Consider the following 23,449-nt stretch of genomic DNA (forward strand, 5'->3'; position numbering starts at 1 on the left):
CACTACCCCACTGACCACACTACCCCACTTACTACACTACCTCACTGACCACACTACCCCAATTGACCAACTGACCCCACTGACCCCACTACCCCACTGACCACACTACCCCACAGACCACACTACCCCATTGACCACACTACCCCACTTACCACACTACCTCACTGACCACACTTCCCCAATTGACCAACTGACCCCACTGACCCCACTACCCCACTGACCACACTACCCCACTGACAACACTACCCCACTGACCACACTACCCCACAGACCACACTACCCCACTGACCACACTATCCCCACTGACCACACTACCCCACTGACCACACTACCCCACTGACCACACTACCCCACTACCCCACTGACCACACTACCCCACTGACCACACTACCCCACTGACCACACTACCCCACTGACCACACTACCCCACTGACCACACTACCCCACTGACCCCACTACCCCACTGACCACACTACCCCACTGACCACACTACCCCACTGACCACACTACCCCACTGACCACACTACCCCACTGAGCACACTACCCCACTGACCACACTACCCCACTGACCACACTACCCCACTACCCCACTGACCACACTACCCCACTGACCACACTACCCCACTGTCAACACTACCCCACTTACCACACTACCTCACTGACCACACTACCCCAATTGACCAACTGACCCCACTGACCCCACTACCCCACTGACCACACTACCCCACTGACCACACTACCCCACTGTCAACACTACCCCACTTACCACACTACCTCACTGACCACACTACCCCAATTGACCAACTGACCCCACTGACCCCACTACCCCACTGACCACACTACCCCACTGACCACACTACCCCACTGACCACACTACCCCACTGACCACACTACCCCACAGACCACACTACCCCACTGACCACACTACCCCACTTACCACACTACCTCACTGACCACACTACCCCAATTGACCAACTGACCCCACTGACCCCACTACCCCACTGACCACACTACCCCACACTACCCCACTGACAACACTACCCCACTGACCACACTACCCCACTACCCCACTGACAACACTACCCCACTGACCACACTACCCCACTACCCCACTGACCCCACTACCCCACTGACCACACTACCCCACTGACCACACTACCCCACTGTCCACACTACCCCACTAACCCCACTGACCTTTAACCCTTCTGACCCTAGGCCCTCTGTGTCAACAATGCCATGAGACTGGCCACTTTCTCCTCGCCTGAAAGCCTCACTCTGGTTCAAAACAAATTGTTCATAGGTAAATCATCCTCACTCTGGTTAAAAAAAAATTGTTCACAGGTAAATCACCCTTAATTACTGATTCATGAGACGTGTTAGGTTACTTTCTTATTTCAGTGCATATAAAAGTTTGTAGTTATAACGTTTTTTTTTTTAAATAAAGACGTCGAACCTAAGTATGACTAAATCTGATTTTAAAATCGAATTCACAAATTATGAACGAGTGAAAAGCAGAAAATAAAACAACTAAATAGCAGCGTAAGGCGAGAGTCGGCTTGTGAAATGGTACATTTTAAGACATTTTAACATATTTAATACTAAGAGTAGTGAATGAGAAGTTAATGAGTAGTGATTGAGTAATGATTGAGTATGAAAAATAAAAAACTCAGTCCCAGCTAATGATAATGCTAGTCGTGTATGCGTGTGTCTATGTGTTATAACAAATCAAGCCATTAATATTGTTATGTGTTGTCCACAGAAAGCGACAGAGGCGCGTGGGTGGACGCCACGGACCTGACGGGAGAGGGAACGTTCCATTGGGGGTACACGGGGCAGGCCTTACACCCGGCCATGTGGGGGTCCACTGTGCCCGGGGGTGGGCTGGGGAGAAATTGCGCCGTTGCCAAGATGGAGAAGCTGGAGGATGAGAGATGTAGCCGCATCTTCCAGGCGCTCTGCATGTACGAAGGTGAGTCATGTGACCTGTCTCTTATGTGACCTGTCCCTCATGTGACCTTTCTCTCATGTGACCTGTCTCTCACGTGACCTGTCAGTCATGTGACCTGTCAGTCATGGCTTCACCTGTTCCTACAGACCAGCAGTGGTTAAGCAGCGATCTGGGCCTCTTGTGTCACTGTAAGGACAAGTGCCGGGAGTCATGTGACCGGTGCAGGGTCGGCTGGTTTGGTCCTTCGTGTCAGTACAGTGAGTTTTGAGGACTTCTAGAGGGCTACGTGTGGGGGATTCTAGAGGGCTACGTGTGGGGGATTTTAGAGGGCTACGTGTGGGGGATTCTAGAGGGCTATGTGTGGGGGATTCTAGCGGGCTATGTGTGGGGGATTCTAGAGGGCTATGTGTGGGGGATTCTAGCGGGCTATGTGTGGGGGATTCTAGAGGGCTATGTGTGGGGGATTCTAGCGGGCTATGTGTGGGGGATTCTAGAGGGCTAGATGTGAGCTAATTGGGGGCTTCTAAAGAGCTATTGCTGGGCTAATTGGGGGTTTCTAGTGGGCGACTTATAGCCTAGTGGGGGGGGGGGCTTATTACATCTTGTTAGGTTACAATTTTGTCTGGTCAGTAAAAATATACCTTCGGACTAATTAATTGAAGTGATTAATTAAATTAATTAATGAAGTTCTTTCTCCCCTGGCTAGGAAACTTGGCAGCAGATGACGAGTCACTGGAGAGACTCCTGACAGACAGCGATGACGTCACTTGTCTTGCGAAGACGAAGATAAAAATAGAATTCCCGATCTCGCATTCAGTGAACTGGGTCATGGTCATCGCCCCCAACAACGGTTTGTCTTGACGCTTTACGCACGTCATAATTAGACACGTCACGCACGTCAACTTTAGACACGTCACACACGTCAACTTTAGACACGTCACACACGTCAACTTTAGACACGTCAACTTTAGACACGTCACACACGTCAACTTTAGACACGTCACACACGTCAATTTTAGACACGTCACACACGTCAACTTTAGACACATCACACAAGTCAACTTTAGACACGGCACACACGTTAACTTTAGACACGTCAACTTTAGACACGTCACACACGTCAACTTTAGACACGTCACACACGTCAACTTTAAACACGTCACACACGTCAACTTTAGACACGTCACACAAGTCAACTTTAGACACGTCAACTTTAGACACATCACACACGTCAACTTTAAACACGTCACACACGTCAACTTTAGACACGTCACACAAGTCAACTTTAGACATGTCAACTTTAGACACGTCACACACGTCAACTTTAGACACGTCACACAGGTCAACTTTAGACACGTCAACTTTAGACACATCACACAAGTCAACTTTAGACACGGCACACACGTCAACTTTAAACACGTCACACAAGTCAACTTTAGACACGTCACACAAGTCAACTTTAGGCACATCACACACGTCAACTTTAGACACGGCACACACGTCAATTTTAGACACGTCACACACGTCAACTTTAGACACGTCAACTTTAGACACGTCAACTTTAGATACGTCACACACGTCAACTTTAGACACGTCACACACGTCAACTTTAGACACGTCAACTTTAGACACGCACACACGTCAACTTTAGACACGTCACACACGTCAACTTTAGACACGTCACACACGTCAACTTTAGACACGTCACACACGTCAACTTTAGACACGTCAACTTTAGACACATCACACAAGTCAACTTTAGACACGTCAACTTTAGACACGTCAACTTTAGACACGTCACACACGTCAACTTTAGACACGTCACACACGTCAACTTTAGACACGTCAACTTTAGACACGTCAACTTTATATACGTCACACACGTCAACTTTAGACACGTCAACTTTAGACACGTCAACTTTAGATACGTCACACACGTCAACTTTAGACACGTCAACTTTAGACACGTCAACTTTAGACACGTCACACACGTCAACTTTAGACACGTCAACTTTAGACACGTCAACTTTAGATACGTCACACACGTCAACTTTAGACACGTCACACACGTCAACTTTAGACACGGCACACACGTTAACTTTAGACACGTCAATTTTAGATACGTCAACTTTAGACATGTCAACTTTAGACACGTCACACACGTCAACTTTAGACAAATCACACACGTCAACTTTAGACACGTCAAGAAAATATATTTTAGCCTACAAATCTAAAGACTGTCCACCCCACCCCCTTCCCCTTCCAGAAGCCATGAAAAACGTGGAGATCGTGTTCTATCAGTCGGACGGTCAGACGGTCACCTGCCCCCACCCCCGACAGTTGTTCCTGACCAATTACATCTACAACCACCTGTGTCAGGTGAACTACGTCAGCACCATCACAGTCACAGTCGACTCCAGCAGCATTTGTTCCGTGTATGTCTCACAAGGTAAAGTTTTACAATGTCTCGAAAGGTAAAAAATAAAAACAATATAGTGCGAGTGAACTCTCCAAAACTTTTATTTTCTACCTACATTAAAAATAAACCGGTAGTGATCTCCCCTGAACTTTCTCGAATATTCTTATATAAAACAACAGGGGATGGTAACTGGGGATATAGTTATGATTTTTAATCCATTTTAAATACTTAAACTTTTAAAAATAGAATATAATCTCATAAAAAAAACATTGCGCACCAAGCAAACGCCGAATAAAAACGCGTATAATAGTGCGCAATATTATTAGTACTTTAAAAATTTACATTAGTTTTTTGAGAAATCGGAAGTAGCGTAAATTACTACTTCCAGTCAACGGAAATTACTCAAAATTTAACAGAAGGTAGAGAATTAGATCTTTTACTTACATGTGAAATTTCATTTATCTATCTGAAATAGTACTCAAGTTATAGGCTTTTAAAAAATTCAAAGTAGGAAAAGTACCACTTCCGGTTATCGGAAATCGCTCAAAAGTTGATACGGATCTACGATTTTGATAAAATACTTATATATGAAATTTCATCAACCTAGCTGTAACGGTACTCAAGTTATCGTGTTTACACACGGACAGACACACACACAGACACACACACAGACATACGGACAGAATTGCAAAGTCCAGTTTTTCAGACTGGATTACGCATAAAACCTCTTAATTTTGATAAATCTGGATTGATAATTTTTGCCCGATTAAAATAAGTCCTCTATACTTCGGATGTGATGAAGGACTGAGGTGTAATACGGTGAAAATTGTTAAAATTTCAAATGATTTTTATGCACGATTACAATACTTTCTCTATACTTCGTATATACGAGAAAGTAAAAAACAAAAAAAAAAACAATTTATTTAAAAAAAAATTTCAATACTTCATTTTTTGCAGTACACTAGCTTAGCATAATTAAAACAATTGCACACCCAATGAACACAAATAATGTGCGTACAATTGCGCGGAAAATGTGTACTTAAATTAATTCTTTAATTAATTATTTTTTCTCTCTCTTTCTCTCCCCCCCCCCCCCCCCCCAGGTCGCAACGTTGCGCAGAATCAGACCACGTTGTGGACGGAGGCTGAGAGCAATGCCGCTCCCCCGGGGGTTTTGTTTGACGGGGAGTGGGGTCCGGGGTCAAGCTGCATCAACGCCTCGGACATGGCCACTGGTCAGCAGCTGCAGATCGTATTCCAACATCCGGTGCTTGTGCATGAGTTCTACTTTCACAGGTCAACAAGTAACTAGATCGCTTTCTTTTCATTAGGCAGCCACACACACACCAGCCACACACACACCAGCCACACACACCTGCCACACACACACCAGCCACACACACACTAGCCACACACACCAGCCACACACACACCTGCCACACACACACCAGCCACACACACACACACCATCCACACACACACCAGCCACACACACATACCAGCCACACACACACACACCAGCCACACACACACCAGCCACAAACACACACACACACCAGCCACACACACACCAGCCACACACACACCAGCCACACACACACACACCAGCCACACACACACACCAGCTACACACACCAGCTACACACACCAGCCACACATACACTTACTAATGATTCATAATTATTGTCTAACGAGTAATTGTCTAGCGACTAATTATGAAATGACTAATTATCAAAGGACTAATTTTCAAACGTCTAATTGTCTAATGACTCTGTATCCCTCTAGCAGCCCAAGAATTTCCGCTTGCGATTCAGTTCCACGTTGTCTCACAAAACGGCTCCATTCTGTTCAAGACATCTTTGACCTTTAAGTCCGACCTTGAGATGACCTTGACCCTGCAGATGGAGCTAGATGAGGCGGTTTCTGCGGCTGTCGTGACCCTCGACAACGACGTGGAAAGTGCTGGAACTATTTGTGAGATCGAGGCTTACGGGGGTGTGTCAGTTGGTTGTCAGATCATTGGTTGTTTTTTTTTACATGCTTCTATTTCTTTTGGAACGTCTGTTTGTGGGTTTGTGGCATATTTTGTCACTCAAATTTGCCACACTTCCAATGCAGCGATTTTGTTCAAACTTTCCAGATCGTTCCACTTCAATGACGATACAGGTCTACTTATTTTTAATTAAATTAGACGTTTAATTAGTCATTAAAATTAATCAAACGGTTTCGAAACTAAGGGAGATAACAAAGTTAAATACAAGATGGATTACTATATTCAATAACGGAAGGGGAGATAACAAGCTAGACGCGATCACCATAACAGTCTGGTGAGCTGTCGTTCACGAGAATGTTTACAATCGTACAGGCGGTCGATCTAGTGAAGGTTATTAGGGGGAGATAATAAAGTTTTTTTTAAAGATTTGAAACTAAGGGGAGGTAAAAAAAAGAACTTGCTCTCGTCTGTTAAATATAGTCACGGACGGCTGCTTTCACGGGACAGATAATCGTCTTTTAGACATCGCGATCCGCTAATGGTGTTTTAAAACAAATATTTTTGGTCGTGTCGACTTCATAAATTAGAAATGACTAAAACCTTTACAGCAATAAGGTGCTGAAAATAAGAAAATCTGCCGTATTTCATAAACGTTTTGTCGCACATGAGATTCTCTACAGAATTTAGTCGTTGCTTGCCTCGGGTTTTTGTAACTTTGTTGTTCTTTGATACAACATTCTGTGCTCAATTTGTTGTTCTTTGATACAACATTCTGTGCTCAATTTGTTGTTCTTTGATACAACATTCTGTGCTCAATTTGTTGTTCTTTGATACAACATTCTGTGCTCAATTTGTTGTTCTTTGATACAACATTCTGTGCTCAATTTGTTGTTCTTTGATACAACATTCTGTGCTCAATTTGTTGTTCTTTGATACAACATTCTGTGCTCAATTTGTTGTTCTTTGATACAACATTCTGTGCTCAATTTGTTGTTCTTTGATACAACATTCTGTGCTCAATTTGTTGTTCTTTGATACAACATTCTGTGCTCAATTTGTTGTTCTTTGATACAACATTCTGTGCTCAATTTGTTGTTCTTTGATAGAACATTCTGTGCTCAATTTGTTGTTCTTTGATACAACATTCTGTGCTCAATTTGTTGTTCTTTGATACAACATTCTGTGCTCAATTTGTTGTTCTTTGATACAACATTCTGTACTCAATTTGTTGTTCTTTGATACAACATTCTGTGCTCAATTTGTTGTTCTTTGATACAAGATTCTGTGCTCAATTTGTTGTTCTTTGATACAACATTCTGTGCTCAATTTGTTGTTCTTTGATACAACATTCTGTGCTCAATTTGTTGTTCTTTGATACAACATTCTGTGCTCAATTTGTTGTTCTTTGATACAACATTCTGTGCTCAATTTGTTGTTCTTTGATACAACATTCTGTGCTCAATTTTTTGTTCTTTGATACAACATTCTGTGCTCAATTTGTTGTTCTTTGATACAACATTCTGTGCTCAATTTGTTGTTCTTTGATACAACATTCTGTGCTCAATTTGTTGTTCTTTGATACAACATTCTGTGCTCAATTTGTTGTTCTTTGATACAAGATTCTGTGCTCAATTTGTTGTTCTTTGATACAACATTCTGTGCTCAATTTGTTGTTCTTTGATACAACATTCTGTGCTCAATTTGTGTTTATATGAATGGCAAGATGGCCAACCATTAAATAAGATGGCCAGCCAATAAACAAGATGGCCAACCATTAAATAAGATGGCCAGCCAATAAACAAGATGGCCAACCACTTGATAATATCATCAACCACTGGACAAGGTGGCCAACAAAGATGTCTACGTGAGACACTGAACTGCACCCAATCAGCAAACAACAAACAAACAAACAAGCAGACATTGATAACTTAATTATAAGCTTATAATAAGGTTGTAGGAAGCGTTTAAGCGGATATGACGTCATGTTTCAGACTGTTACCCTCTGTACTACGGCCTGGGCTGTGAGGCCAAGTGTCTGAGCGACTGTGTTGACGAAATGTGTGACGTCAACGGTTACTGTCTCAGGTGTCCACCAGAGAAGGCGGGGCTCTTCTGTGAGATAGGTGAGGGAGTGGTCAGTTGAGGGAGTGGTCAGTTGAGGGAGTGGTCAGTTGAGGGAGTGGTCAGTTGAGGGAGTGGTCAGTTGAGGGAGTGGTCAGTTGAGTGGTCAGTTGAGTGAGTGGTCAGTTGAGTGGTCAGTTGAGTGGTCAGTTGAGTGAGTGGTCAGTTGAGGGAGTGGTCAGTTGAGGGAGTGGTCAGTTGAGTGGTCAGTTGAGTGGTCAGTTGAGTGAGTGGTCAGTTGAGGGAGTGGTCAGTTGAGTGGTCAGGTGAGGGAGTGGTCAGTTGAGTGGTCAGTTGAGTGGTCAGTTGAGTGAGTGGTCAGTTGAGGGAGTGGTCAGTTGAGGGAGTGGTCAGTTGAGTGGTCAGTTGAGTGGTCAGTTGAGTGAGTAGTCAGTTGAGTGGTCAGTTGAGTGGTCAGTTGAGGGAGTGGTCAGTTGAGGGAGTGGTCAGTTGAGGGAGTGGTCAGTTGAGTGGTCAGTTGAGTGGTCAGTTGAGGGAGTGGTCAGTTGAGGGAGTGGCCAGTTGAGGGAGTGGTCAGTTGAGGGAGTGGTCAGTTGAGGGAGTGGTCAGTTGAGGGAGTGGTCAGTTGAGTGGTCAGTTGAGGGAGTGGTCAGTTGAGGGAGTGGTCAGTTGAGGGAGTGGTCAGTTGAGGGAGTGGTCAGTTGAGGGAGTGGTCAGTTGAGTGAGTAGTCAGTTGAGGGAGTGGTCAGTTGAGGGAGTGGTCAGTTGAGGGAGTGGTCAGTTGAGGGAGTGGTCAGTTGAGGGAGTGGTCAGTTGAGTGAGTAGTCAGTTGAGGGAGTGGTCAGTTGAGGGAGTGGTCAGTTGAGTGGTCAGTTGAGTGGTCAGTTGAGTGAGTGGTCAGTTGAGTGAGTGGTCAGTTGAGGGAGTGGTCAGTTGAGGGAGTGGTCAGTTGAGTGGTCAGTTGAGTGGTCAGTTGAGGGAGTGGTCAGTTGAGGGAGTGGTCAGTTGAGGGAGTGGTCAGTTGAGGGAGTGGTCAGTTGAGGGAGTGGTCAGTTGAGGGAGTGGTCAGTTGAGGGAGTGGTCAGTTGAGGGAGTGGTCAGTTGAGGGAGTGGTCAGTTGAGGGAGTGGTCAGTTGAGTGAGTAGTCAGTTGAGGGAGTGGTCAGTTGAGGGAGTGGTCAGTTGAGTGAGTAGTCAGTTGAGTGGTCAGTTGAGTGAGAAGTCAGTTGAGTGGTCAGTTGAGTGAGTAGTCAGTTGAGTGAGTATTCAGTTGAGTGGTCAGTTGAGTGAGTAGTCAGTTGAGTGAGTGGTCAGTTGAGTGAGTAGTCAGTTGAGTGAGTAGTCAGTTGAGTGAGTGGTTAGTTGAGTGAGTGGTCAGTTGAGTGAGTAGTAAGTTGAGTGAGTAGTCAGTTGAGTGAGTAGTCAGTTGAGTTGTCAGTTGAGTGAGTGGTCAGTTGAGTGAGAGGTCAGTTGAGTGAGTAGTCAGTTGAGTGAGTAGTCAGTTGAGGGAGTAGTCAGTTGATTGAGTAGTCAGTTGAGTGAGTAGTCAGTTGAGTGAGTGGTCAGTTGAGTGAGTGGTCAGTTGAGTGAGTAGTAAGGTGAGTGAGTAGTCAGTTGAGTGAGTGGTCAGTTGAGTGAGTGGTCAGTTGAGGGAGTGGTCAGTTGAGGGAGTGGTCAGTTGAGGGAGTGGTCAGTTGAGGGAGTGGTCAGTTGAGGGAGTGGTCAGTTGAGGGAGTGGTCAGTTGAGTGGTCAGTTGAGGGAGTGGTCAGTTGAGGGAGTGGTCAGTTGAGGGAGTGGTCAGTTGAGGGAGTGGTCAGTTGAGGGAGTGGTCAGTTGAGTGAGTAGTCAGTTGAGGGAGTGGTCAGTTGAGGGAGTGGTCAGTTGAGGGAGTGGTCAGTTGAGGGAGTGGTCAGTTGAGGGAGTGGTCAGTTGAGTGAGTAGTCAGTTGAGGGAGTGGTCAGTTGAGGGAGTGGTCAGTTGAGGGAGTGGTCAGTTGAGGGAGTGGTCAGTTGAGGGAGTGGTCAGTTGAGTGGTCAGGTGAGGGAGTGGTCAGTTGAGTGGCCAGGTGAGGGAGTGGTCAGTTGAGTGGTCAGTTGAGGGAGTGGTCAGTTGAGGGAGTGGTCAGTTGAGTGGTCAGGTGAGGGAGTGGTCAGTTGAGTGGTCAGTTGAGGGAGTGGTCAGTTGAGGGAGTGGTCAGTTGAGTGGTCAGGTGAGGGAGTGGTCAGTTGAGTGGTCAGGTGAGGGAGTGGTCAGTTGAGTGAGTAGTCAGTTGAGTGAGTAGTAAGTTGAGTGAGTAGTCAGTTGAGTGAGTAGTCAGTTGAGTTGTCAGTTGAGTGAGTGGTCAGTTGAGGGAGTGGTCAGTTGAGTGGTCAGTTGAGGGAGTGGTCAGTTGAGTGGTCAGTTGAGTGAGTGGTCAGTTGAGTGGTCAGGTGAGGGAGTGGTCAGTTGAGGGAGTGGTCAGTTGAGTGAGTGGTCAGTTGAGTGAGTAGTCAGTTGAGTGAGTGGTCAGTTGAGGGAGTGGTCAGTTGAGGGAGTGGTCAGTTGAGGGAGTGGTCAGTTGAGTGAGTGGTCAGTTGAGTGAGTAGTCAGTTGAGTGAGTAGTCAGTTGAGTGAGTAGTCAGTTGAGGGAGTGGTCAGTTGAGGGAGTGGTCAGTTGAGGAAGTGGTCAGTTGAGTGAGTAGTCAGTTGAGGGAGTGGTCAGTTGAGGGAGTGGTCAGTTGAGGGAGTGGTCAGTTGAGTGAGTGGTCAGTTGAGTGAGTAGTCAGTTGAGTGAGTAGTCAGTTGAGTGAGTAGTCAGTTGAGTGAGTGGTCAGTTGAGGGAGTGGTCAGTTGAGTGAGTAGTCAGTTGAGTGAGTAGTCAGTTGAGTGAGTGGTCAGTTGAGTGAGTGGTCAGTTGAGGGAGTGGTCAGTTGAGTGAGTAGTCAGTTGAGTGAGTGGTCAGTTGAGGGAGTGGTCAGTTGAGGGAGTGGTCAGTTGAGGGAGTGGTCAGTTGAGTGGTCAGTTGAGGGAGTGGTCAGTTGAGGGAGTGGTCAGTTGAGTGAGTAGTCAGTTGAGTGAGTAGTCAGTTGAGTGAGTAGTCAGTTGAGTGAGTGGTCAGTTGAGTGAGTAGTCAGTTGAGTGAGTGGTCAGTTGAGGAAGTCGTCAGTTGAGTGGTCAGTTGAGGGAGTGGTCAGTTGAGGGAGTGGTCAGTTGAGTGAGTAGTCAGTTGAGTGAGTAGTCAGTTGAGTGAGTAGTCAGTTGAGTGAGTGGTCAGTTGAGTGAGTAGTCAGTTGAGTGAGTAGTCAGTTGAGTGAGTGGTCAGTTGAGTGAGTGGTCAGTTGAGGGAGTGGTCAGTTGAGGGAGTGGTCAGTTGAGTGAGTAGTCAGTTGAGTGGTCAGTTGAGTGAGAAGTCAGTTGAGTGGTCAGTTGAGTGAGTAGTCAGTTGAGTGAGTATTCAGTTGAGTGGTCAGTTGAGTGAGTAGTCAGTTGAGTGAGTGGTCAGTTGAGTGAGTAGTCAGTTGAGTGAGTAGTCAGTTGAGTGAGTGGTTAGTTGAGTGAGTGGTCAGTTGAGTGAGTAGTAAGTTGAGTGAGTAGTCAGTTGAGTGAGTAGTCAGTTGAGTTGTCAGTTGAGTGAGTGGTCAGTTGAGTGAGAGGTCAGTTGAGTGAGTAGTCAGTTGAGTGAGTAGTCAGTTGAGGGAGTAGTCAGTTGATTGAGTAGTCAGTTGAGTGAGTAGTCAGTTGAGTGAGTGGTCAGTTGAGTGAGTGGTCAGTTGAGTGAGTAGTAAGGTGAGTGAGTAGTCAGTTGAGTGAGTGGTCAGTTGAGTGAGTGGTCAGTTGAGGGAGTGGTCAGTTGAGTGAGTAGTCAGTTGAGTGAGTGGTCAGTTGAGGGAGTGGTCAGTTGAGTGGTCAGTTGAGGGAGTGGTCAGTTGAGGGAGTGGTCAGTTGAGTGAGTAGTCAGTTGAGTGAGTAGTCAGTTGAGTGAGTAGTCAGTTGAGTGAGTGGTCAGTTGAGTGAGTAGTCAGTTGAGTGAGTGGTCAGTTGAGGGAGTCGTCAGTTGAGTGGTCAGTTGAGGGAGTGGTCAGTTGAGGGAGTGGTCAGTTGAGTGAGTAGTCAGTTGAGTGAGTAGTCAGTTGAGTGAGTAGTCAGTTGAGTGAGTGGTCAGTTGAGTGAGTAGTCAGTTGAGTGAGTAGTCAGTTGAGTGAGTGGTCAGTTGAGTGAGTGGTCAGTTGAGGGAGTGGTCAGTTGAGGGAGTGGTCAGTTGAGTGAGTAGTCAGTTGAGTGGTCAGTTGAGTGAGAAGTCAGTTGAGTGGTCAGTTGAGTGAGTAGTCAGTTGAGTGAGTATTCAGTTGAGTGGTCAGTTGAGTGAGTAGTCAGTTGAGTGAGTGGTCAGTTGAGTGAGTAGTCAGTTGAGTGAGTAGTCAGTTGAGTGAGTGGTTAGTTGAGTGAGTGGTCAGTTGAGTGAGTAGTAAGTTGAGTGAGTAGTCAGTTGAGTGAGTAGTCAGTTGAGTTGTCAGTTGAGTGAGTGGTCAGTTGAGTGAGAGGTCAGTTGAGTGAGTAGTCAGTTGAGTGAGTAGTCAGTTGAGGGAGTAGTCAGTTGAGTGAGTAGTCAGTTGAGTGAGTAGTCAGTTGAGTGAGTGGTCAGTTGAGTGAGTGGTCAGTTGAGTGAGTAAAAAGGTGAGTGAGTAGTCAGTTGAGTGAGTAGTCAGTTGAGTTGTCAGTTGAGTGAGTGGTCAGTTGAGTGAGTGGTCAGTTGAGTGAGTAGTCAGTTGAGTGAGTAGTCAGTTGAGTGAGTAGTCAGTTGAGTGAGTGGTCAGTTGAGTGAGTAGTCAGTTGAGTGAGTGGTCAGTTGACTGAGTAGTCAGTTGAGTGGTCAGTTGAGTGAGAAGTCAGTTGAGTGGTCAGTTGAGTGAGTAGTCAGTTGAGTTGTCAGTTGAGTGAGTAGTCAGTTGAGCGAGTAGTCAGTTGAGTGAGTAGTCAGTTGAGTGGTCAGTTGAGTGAGAAGTCAGTTGAGTGGTCAGTTGAGTGAGTAGTCAGTTGAGTGAGTAGTCAGTTGAGTGAGTAGTCAGTTGAGTGAGTGGTCAGTTGAGTGAGTGGTCAGTTGAGTGAGTAGTCAGTTGAGTGAGTATTCAGTTGAGTGAGCGTTAAGTGTTATATGTAGTGAGCGTTTAAGTGTTGTATGTAGTGAGCGTTAAGTGTTGTATGTAGTGAGCGTTAAATTGTTGTATGTAGTGAGCGTTAAGTGTTGTATGTAGTGAGCGTTAAGTGTTGTATGTAGTGAGCGTTAAGTGTTGTATGTAGTGAGCGTTAAGTGTTGTATGTAGTGAGCGTTAAGTGTTGTATGTAGTGAGCGTTAAGTGTTGTATGTAGTGAGCGTTAAGTGTTGTATGTAGTGAGAGTTAAGTGTTGTATGTAGTGAGCGTTAAGTGTTGTATGTAGTGAGCGTTAAGTGTTGTATGTAGCGAGCGTTAAGTGTTGTATGTAGTGAGAGTTAAGTGTTGTATGTAGTGAGCGTTAAGTGTTGTATGTAGTGAGCGTTAAGTGTTGTATATAGTGAGCGTTAAGTGTTGTATGTAGTGAGCGTTAATTGTTGTATGTAGTGAGCGTTAAGTGTTGTATGTAGTGAGCGTTAAGTGTTGTATGTAGTGAGCGTTAAGTGTTGTATGTAGTGAGCGTTAAGTGTTGTATGTAGTGAGCGTTAAGTGTTGTATGTAGTGAGCGTTAAGTGTTGTATGTAGTGAGCGTTAAATGTTGTATGTAGCGAGCTTTAAGTGTTGTATGTAGTGAGCGTTAAATGTTGTATGTAGTGAGCGTTAAGTGTTGTATGTAGTGAGCGTTAAGTGTTGTATGTAGTGAGCGTTAAGTGTTGTATGTAGTGAGCGTTAAGTGTTGTATGTAGTGAGCGTTAAGTGTTGTATGTAGTGAGCGTTAAGTGTTGTATGTAGTGAGCGTTAAATGTTGTATGTAGCGAGCGTTAAGTGTTGTATGTAGTGAGCGTTAAATGTTGTATGTAGTGAGCGTTAAGTGTTGTATGTAGTGAGCGTTAAGTGTTGTATGTAGCGAGCGTTAAGTGTTGTATGTAGTGAGCGTTAAATGTTGTATGTAGTGAGCGTTAAGTGTTGTATGTAGTGAGCGTTAAGTGTTATATGTAGTGAGCGTTAAGTGTTGTATGTAGTGAGAGTTAAGTGTTGTATGTAGTGAGCGTTAAGTGTTGTATGTAGTGAGCGTTAAGTGTTGTATGTAGTGAGCGTTAAATGTTGTATGTAGTGAGCGTTAAGTGTTGTATGTAGTGAGCGTTAAGTGTTGTATGTAGCGAGCGTTATGTGTTGTATGTAGCGAGCGTTAAGTGTTGTATGTAGTGAGCGTTAAGTGTTGTATGTAGTGAGCGTTAAGTGTTGTATGTAGTGAGCGTTAAGTGTTGTATGTAGTGAGCGTTAAGTGTTGTATGTAGTGAGCGTTAAGTGTTGTATGTAGTGAGCGTTAAATGTTGTATGTAGTGAGCGTTAAGTGTTGTATGTAGTGAGCGTTAAGTGTTGTATGTAGCGAGCGTTATGTGTTGTATGTAGTGAGCGTTAAGTGTTGTATGTAGTGAGCGTTAAGTGTTGTATGTAGTGAGCGTTAATTGTTGTATGTAGTGAGCGTTAAGTGTTGTATGTAGTGAGCGTTAAGTGTTGTATGTAGTGAGCGTTAAATGTTGTATGTAGCGAGCGTTAAGTGTTGTATGTAGTGAGCGTTAAATGTTGTATGTAGTGAGCGTTAAGTGTTGTATGTAGTGAGCGTTAAGTGTTGTATGTAGCGAGCGTTAAGTGTTGTATGTAGTGAGCTTTAAATGTTGTATGTAGTGAGCGTTAAGTGTTGTATGTAGTGAGCGTTAAGTGTTATATGTAGTGAGCGTTAAGTGTTGTATGTAGTGAGAGTTAAGTGTTGTATGTAGTGAGCGTTAAGTGTTGTATGTAGTGAGCGTTAAGTGTTGTATGTAGTGAGCGTTAAGTGTTGTATGTAGTGAGCGTTAAGTGTTGTATGTAGTGAGCGTTAAATGTTGTATGTAGTGAGCGTTAAGTGTTGTATGTAGTGAGCGTTAAGTGTTGTATGTAGCGAGCGTTATGTGTTGTATGTAGTGAGCGTTAAGTGTTGTATGTAGTGAGCGTTAAGTGTTGTATGTAGTGAGCGTTAAGTGTTGTATGTAGTGAGCGTTAAGTGTTGTATGTAGTGAGCGTTAAGTGTTGTATGTAGTGAGCGTTAAGTGTGGTATGTAGTGAGCGTTAAATGTTGTATGTAGTGAGCGTTAAGTGTTGTATGTAGTGAGCGTTAAGTGTTGTATGTAGTGAGCGTTAAGTGTTGTATGTAGCGAGCGTTATGTGTTGTATGTAGTGAGCGTTAAGTGTTGTATGTAGTGAGCGTTAAGTGTTGTATGTAGTGAGCGTTAAGTGTTGTATGTAGTGAGCGTTAAGTGTTGTATGTAGTGAGCGTTAAATGTTGTATGTAGCGAGCGTTAAGTGTTGTATGTAGTGAGCGTTAAATGTTGTATGTAGTGAGCGTTAAGTGTTGTATGTAGTGAGCGTTAAGTGTTGTATGTAGCGAGCGTTAAGTGTTGTATGTAGTGAGCGTTAAATGTTGTATGTAGTGAGCGTTAAGTGTTGTATGTAGTGAGCGTTAAGTGTTATATGTAGTGAGCGTTAAGTGTTGTATGTAGTGAGCGTTAAGTGTTGTATGTAGTGAGCGTTAAGTGTTGTATGTAGTGAGCGTTAAGTGTTGTATGTAGTGAGCGTTAAGTGTTGTATGTAGTGAGCGTTAAGTGTTGTATGTAGTGAGCGTTAAATGTTGTATGTAGTGAGCGTTAATTGTTGTATGTAGTGAGCGTTAAGTGTTGTATGTAGTGAGCGTTAATTGTTGTATGTAGTGAGCGTTAAGTGTTGTATGTAGTGAGCGTTAAGTGTTGTATGTAGTGAGCGTTAAGTGTTGTATGTAGTGAGCGTTAAGTGTTGTATGTAGTGAGCGTTAAGTGTTGTATGTAGTGAGCGTTAAGTGTTGTATGTAGTGAGCGTTAAGTGTTGTATGTAGTGAGCGTTAAGTGTTGTATGTAGTGAGCGTTAAGTGTTGTATGTAGTGAGCGTTAAGTGTTGTATGTAGTGAGCGTTAAGTGTTGTATGTAGTGAGCGTTAAGTGTTGTATGTAGTGAGCGTTAAGTGTATGTAGTGAGCGTTAAGTGTTGTATGTTGCGAGCGTTGTGTCCGGCACTGACCTGTTGATGCACGTGCCAGATGTGTACACGGAGCTAGCACGTGACGAGAGCAGCAAGAGCAACTACGTCATCGCCATTATCATCGTCGTCATCGCCACCATCTCGATCGTTCTATGGATGATGATAAGGCCGCGCTCAAAGCACAAGAAAAAACATAGAAGTAAGTGTCTGCTCAAACATGTGCCAGTAAGTGTCTGCTCAAATACGTGCCAGTAAGTGTCTGCTCAAATACGTGTCAGTAAGTGTCTGCTCAAATACGTGCCAGTGAGTGACTGCTCAAATACGTGCCAGTGAGTGTCTGCTCAAATACGTGTCAGTAAGTGTCTGCTCAAATACGTGCCAGTGAGTGTCTGCTCAAATACGTGCCAGTGAGTGTCTGCTCAAATACGTGCCAGTAAGTGTCTGCTCAAATACGTGCCAGTAAGTGTCTGCTCAAACATGTGCCAGTAAGTGTCTGCTCAAATATGTGAGAGTAAGTGTCTGCTCAATAACGTGCCAGTGAGTGTCTGCTCAAATACGTGCCAGTAAGTGTCTGCTCAAACATGTGCCAGTAAGTGTCTGCTCAAACATGTGCCAGTAAGTGTCTGCTCAAACACATGTCAACGTCTGGTTGCTTTTTTTATTGGGCTCCAACACTATGGTCAATTTCAATAGGAGACGCTTGGTAGTTCTTCTAGTTAGAGTATACAATTCAAAAACAAGTATAACAAGTATAACAACACAATACATTATTGAGTTTCTTTTTAAACTATTTTAGTCCTAAAACATTTTATATAAATCTTTGCATTTTAGCTTCACAGATCAGCTAATTCGAGAATACAAGAAATTTACCTTGATCTATATCTATACCATCTATTTCAACTATACCATCTATACCATCTATAACATCTATACCATCTATACCATCCATACCATCTATACCATCTATAACATCTATAACATCTATACCATCTATACCATCTATAACATCTATAACATCTATACCATCTATACCACCTATACCATCTATACCATCTATACCACCTATACCATCCATACCATCTAGTCCATCTATACCATCTATACCACCTATACCGTCCATACCATCTAGTCCATCTATACCATCTATACCATCTACACCATCTATACCATCTATACCACCTATACCATCCATACCATCTAGTCCATCTATACCATCTATACCATCTACACCATCTATACCATCTATACCACCTATACCATCTATACCATCTATACCATCTATACCATCTATACCACCTATACTATCTATACCATCTATACCATCTATACCATCTATACCATCTATACCATCTATACCATCTATACCATCTATACCATCTATAACATCTATACCATCTACACTATCTGTACCATCTATTTCAACTATACCATCTATACCATCTATACCATCTACACTATCTATACCATCTATAACATCTATACCATCTATACCACCTATAAAATCTGTACCACCTATACCATCTACACTATCTATACCACCTATACCACCCCACACCTGAGTTTCCCCTCCCCCTACAGGCACTGTACCCTGGGAGAGTGACTCCAGTCACGAAGGTTCGACACGAAGGTTCCCGCCCCATCCAGCGCCCCACGAGCCGCCCCCCGACACCCCGGGCGACAGTAGCTCTAGCAGTGAGGACAGCGTCAGGCGTGACTCGGCTGTCGACAAGAAGATTGTGCCCGCCCAGCGCCAGGGTCTGGTCGAGTTATTTGACGTCACCTGACATGTGGCATTTGGTTCATTGATGACATGTGGCATTTGGCTCATTCATAACATGTGGCATTTGGTGTATTGATGACATGCGGTATTTGTTTCATTCATGACATGTGGTATTTGGCTCATTGATGACATGTGGTATTTGGGTCATTGATGACATGTGGCATTTGTTTCTTTTAATAATATGTACTGTTTATTTTAATCCTGAAATGTAACAATTACTTTATCATGACATGCGGCGTTTGTTTCTTTTAATGACATATGTCATTTATTGATGATATGTATCGTGTTGAGCCTAAGCCTTGAGCGAAAAATTTTCCCTGATGTCTTGTAAGACTAAGAGTAAATTAAATCTTGTTGTATTCAAATGCCAGAAGTTTTTTGTCCAAGTTATTCACGGGCACAGAAGGCACAATGTTGGTGCGCAAGAAATGTTACACTTTAATGCAAACCATAAAGCACCGGTCTAAACCCAGGTACCCACTGTTTACTTCCTAGATTAGATTGTTTTAATGAAAAAGTTATTCCAACCATGTAGGTACTACATTGGCCAACCCTCTAGCCTATAGGTACTACATTGTCCAACCCTCTAGTCTGTAGGTACTACATTGGCCAACCCTCTAGCCTGTAGGTACTACATTGTCCAACCCTCTAGCCTGTAGGTACTACATTGTCCAACCCTCTAGCCTGTAGGTACTACATTGTCAAACCCTCTAGCCTGTAGGTACAACATTGTCCAACCCTCTAGCCTGTAGGTACTACATTGTCCAACCCTCTAGTCTGGTCTGTAGGTACTACATTGTCCAACCCTCTAGCCTGTAGGTACTACATTGTCCAACCCTCTAGACTTTAGGTACCACACTGTCAAACCCTCTAGCCTGTAGGTACTACATTGTCCAACCCTCTAGCCTGTAGGTACTACATTGTCCAACCCTCTAGCCTGTAGGTACTACATTGTCCAACCCTCTAGACTGGTCTGTTGGTACTACATTGTCCAACCCTCTAGCCTTTAGGTACTACATTGTCCAACCCTCTAGCTTGTAGGTACTACATTGTCCACCATCTAGTCTGGTCTGTAGGTACTACATTGTCCAACCCTCTAGCCTGTAGGTACTACATTGTCCAACCCTCTAGTCTGTAGGTACAACATTGTCCAACCCTCTAGTTTGTAGGTACTACATTGTCCAACCCTCTAGACTGTAGGTACTACATTGTCCAACCCTCTAGCCTGTAGGTACTACATTGGCCAACCCTCTAGCCTGTAGGTACTACATTGTCCAACCCTCTAGTCTGGTCTGTAGGTACTACATTGTCCAACCCTCTAGCCTGTAGGTACTACATTGTCCAACCCTCTAGTCTAGCCTGTAGGTTCTACATTGTCCAACCCTCTAGCTTGTAGGTACTACAATTGCCAACCCTCTAGCCTGTAGGTACTACATTGTCCAACCCTCTAGCCTTTAGGTACTACATTGTTCAACCCTCTAGCCTGTAGGTACAACATTGTCCAACCCTCTAGTCTGGTCTGTAGGTACTACATTGTCCAACCCTGTAGTCTGTAGGTACTACATTATCCAACCCTCTAGTCTAGCTTGTAGGTAGTACATTGTCCAACCCTCTAGCATGTAGGTACTAAATTGTCCAGCCCTCTAGCTTGTAGGTACTACATTGTCCAACCCTCTAGCCTGTAGGTACTATATTGTCCAACCCTATTGCCTGTAGGTACTACATTGTCAAACCCTCTAGTCTAGCTTGTAGGTACTACATTGTCCAACCCTCTAGCCTGTAGGTACTACATTGTCCAACCCTCTAGTCTGGTCTGTAGGTACTACATTGTCCAACCCTCTAGCCTGTAGGTACTACATTGTCTAACCCTCTAGTCTAGCTTGTAGGTACTACATTGTCCAACCCTTTAGCCTGTAGGTACTACATTGTCCAACCCTCTAGTCTAGCGTGTAGGTACTACATTGTCCAACCCTCTAGCCTGTAGGTACTACATTGTCCAACCCTCTAGCCTGTAGGTACTACATTGTCCAACCCTCTAGCCTGTAGCTACTACATTGTCCAACCCTCTAGTTTGTAGGTACTACATTGTCCAACCCTCTAGTCTGGTCTGTAGGTACTACATTGTCCAACCCTCTAGCCTGTAGGTACTACATTGTTCAACCCTCTATTCTAGCCTGTAGGTACTACATTGTCCAACCCTTTAGCCTGTAGGTACTAAATTGTTCAACCCTCTATTCTAGCCTGTAGGTACTACATTGTCCAACCCTCTAGCCTTTAGGTACTACATTGTCCAACCCTCTAGCCTGTAGGTACTACATTGTCCAACCCTCTAGCCTGTAGTTACTATATTGTCCAACCCTCTAGCCTGTAGGTACTACATTGTCCAGCCCTCTAGCTTGTAGGTACTACATTGTCCAAACCTCTAGCCTGTAGGTACAACATTGTCCAACCCTCTAGCCTGTAGGTACTACATTGTCCAACCCTCTAGCCTGTAGGTACAACATTGTCCAACCCTCTAGCCTGTAGGTACTACATTGTCCAACCCTCTAGCCTGTAGGTACTACATGAAGGGCTCAGTGGAAAAAGTACTTAAGTTACATTTTTTTCAAAAATGAGTTAAGACCGGTATATCATTTGATTACCTACCCTTAACCATCCCTGTAAATTTGGGCCATGAGAAATGTACCGAAGTAGCTTAATTCGAATACTTTGCATCAGCTGTTTTGGTATTTCAGCTTCAATTTAAAAAATTTGCACTCATTTTTCTCAAAACTCTCAAAATACACTTAAGTACTTTTTCCACTGAGCCCTTCACATTGTCCAACCCTCTAGTTTGTAGGTACTACATTGTCCAACCCTCTAGCCTGTAGGTACTACATTGGCCAACCCTCTAGCCTGTAGGTACTACATTGTCCAACCCTCTCGTGTAGTATGTAGGTACTACATTGCCCAACCCTCTAGCCTGTAGGTACTACATTGTCCAACCCTCTAGCCTGTAGGTACTACATTGTTCAACCCTCTAGCCTGTAGGTACAACATTGTCCAACCCTCTAGTCTGGTCTGTAGGTACTACATTATCCAACCCTCTAGTCTAGCTTGTAGGTAGTACATTGTCCAACCCTCTAGCATGTAGGTACTAAATTGTCCAGCCCTCTAGCTTGTAGGTACTACATTGTCCAACCCTCTAGCCTGTAGGTACTATATTGTCCAACCCTATTGCCTGTAGGTACTACATTGTCAAACCCTCTAGTCTAGCTTGTAGGTACTACATTGTCCAACCCTCTAGCCTGTAGGTACTACATTGTCCAACCCTCTAATCTGGTCTGTAGGTACTACATTGTCCAACCCTCTAGCCTGTAGGTACTACATTGTCTAACCCTCTAGTCTAGCTTGTAGGTACTACATTGTCCAACCCTCTAGCCTGTAGGTACTACATTGTCCAACCCTCTAGCCTGTAGGTACTACATTGTCCAACCCTCTAGCCTGTAGCTACTACATTGTCCAACCCTCTAGTTTGTAGGTACTACATTGTCCAACCCTCTAGTCTGGTCTGTAGGTACTACATTGTCCAACCCTCTAGCCTGTAGGTACTACATTGTTCAACCCTCTATTCTAGCCTGTAGGTACTACATTGTCCAACCCTCTAGTCTGGTCTGTAGGTACTACATTGTCCAACCCTTTAGCCTGTAGGTACTACATTGTTCAACCCTCTATTCTAGCCTGTAGGTACTACATTGTCCAACCCTCTAGCCTTTAGGTACTACATTGTCCAACCCTCTAGCTTGTAGGTACTACATTGTCCAACCCTCTAGCCTGTAGTTACTACATTGTCCAACCCTCTAGCCTGTAGGTACTACATTGTCCAGCCCTCTAGCTTGTAGGTACTACATTGTCCAACCCTCTAGTCTGGTCTGTAGGTACTACATTGTCCAACCCTCTAGCCTGTAGGTACTACATTGTCCAACCCTCTAGATTGTAGGTACTACATTGTCCAACCCTCTAGCCTGTAGGTACTACATTGTCCAACCCTCTAGATTGTAGGTACTACATTGTCCAACCCTCTAGCCTGTAGGTACAACATTGTCCAACCCTCTAGCCTGTAGGTATTACATTGTCCAACCCTCTAGCCTGTAGGTACTACATTGTCCAACCCTCTAGCCTGTAGGTACTACATTGTCCAACCCTCTAATCTGGTCTGTAGGTACTACATTGTCCAACCCTCTAGCCTGTAGGTACTACATTGTCTAACCCTCTAGTCTAGCTTGTAGGTACTACATTGTCCAACCCTCTAGCCTGTAGGTACTACATTGTCCAACCCTCTAGCCTGTAGGTACTACATTGTCCAACCCTCTAGCCTGTAGCTACTACATTGTCCAACCCTCTAGTTTGTAGGTACTACATTGTCCAACCCTCTAGTCTGGTCTGTAGGTACTACATTGTCCAACCCTCTAGCCTGTAGGTACTACATTGTTCAACCCTCTATTCTAGCCTGTAGGTACTACATTGTCCAACCCTCTAGTCTGGTCTGTAGGTACTACATTGTCCAACCCTTTAGCCTGTAGGTACTACATTGTTCAACCCTCTATTCTAGCCTGTAGGTACTACATTGTCCAACCCTCTAGCCTTTAGGTACTACATTGTCCAACCCTCTAGCTTGTAGGTACTACATTGTCCAACCCTCTAGCCTGTAGTTACTACATTGTCCAACCCTCTAGCCTGTAGGTACTACATTGTCCAGCCCTCTAGCTTGTAGGTACTACATTGTCCAACCCTCTAGTCTGGTCTGTAGGTACTACATTGTCCAACCCTCTAGCCTGTAGGTACTACATTGTCCAACCCTCTAGATTGTAGGTACTACATTGTCCAACCCTCTAGCCTGTAGGTACTACATTGTCCAACCCTCTAGATTGTAGGTACTACATTGTCCAACCCTCTAGCCTGTAGGTACAACATTGTCCAACCCTCTAGCCTGTAGGTATTACATTGTCCAACCCTCTAGCCTGTAGGTACTACATTGTCCAACCCTCTAGCCTGTAGGTACTACATTG

At 44.3% G+C, this 23,449-nt stretch overlaps 1 protein-coding gene across 1 annotated transcript; it reads left to right on the top strand.

Annotated features, from left to right (window-relative positions):
• The first annotated feature begins 5,592 nt into the window (after positions 1–5,592).
• On the top strand, positions 5,593–18,405 carry LOC131943496 (uncharacterized). Its single transcript, XM_059303654.1, has 5 exons — positions 5,593–5,671; positions 6,153–6,362; positions 8,352–8,483; positions 16,680–16,820; positions 18,200–18,405. Exons 1-5 carry the CDS (start codon positions 5,593–5,595, stop codon positions 18,403–18,405), a joined length of 768 nt encoding a protein of 255 aa, XP_059159637.1.
• The last annotated feature ends 5,044 nt before the right edge of the window (positions 18,406–23,449 follow it).

The sequence above is a fragment of the Physella acuta genome, unplaced genomic scaffold, assembly GCF_028476545.2.
Source record: "Physella acuta isolate Inbredline_101_S28 unplaced genomic scaffold, ASM2847654v3 ptg000457l, whole genome shotgun sequence".
Taxonomy (NCBI): domain Eukaryota; kingdom Metazoa; phylum Mollusca; class Gastropoda; family Physidae; genus Physella; species Physella acuta.

Excerpts from the sequence above, each read along its gene's own strand:
- LOC131943496 (XM_059303654.1), top strand. The coding sequence starts at position 5,593 with ATGGCCACTGGTCAGCAGCTGCAGATCGTATTCCAACATCCGGTGCTT. Across the intron at positions 5,672-6,152 it reads CTACTTTCACAGGTCAACAA|CAGCCCAAGAATTTCCGCTT; the intron begins GTAACTAGATCG and ends GTATCCCTCTAG. Across the intron at positions 6,363-8,351 it reads TGAGATCGAGGCTTACGGGG|ACTGTTACCCTCTGTACTAC; the intron begins GTGTGTCAGTTG and ends GTCATGTTTCAG.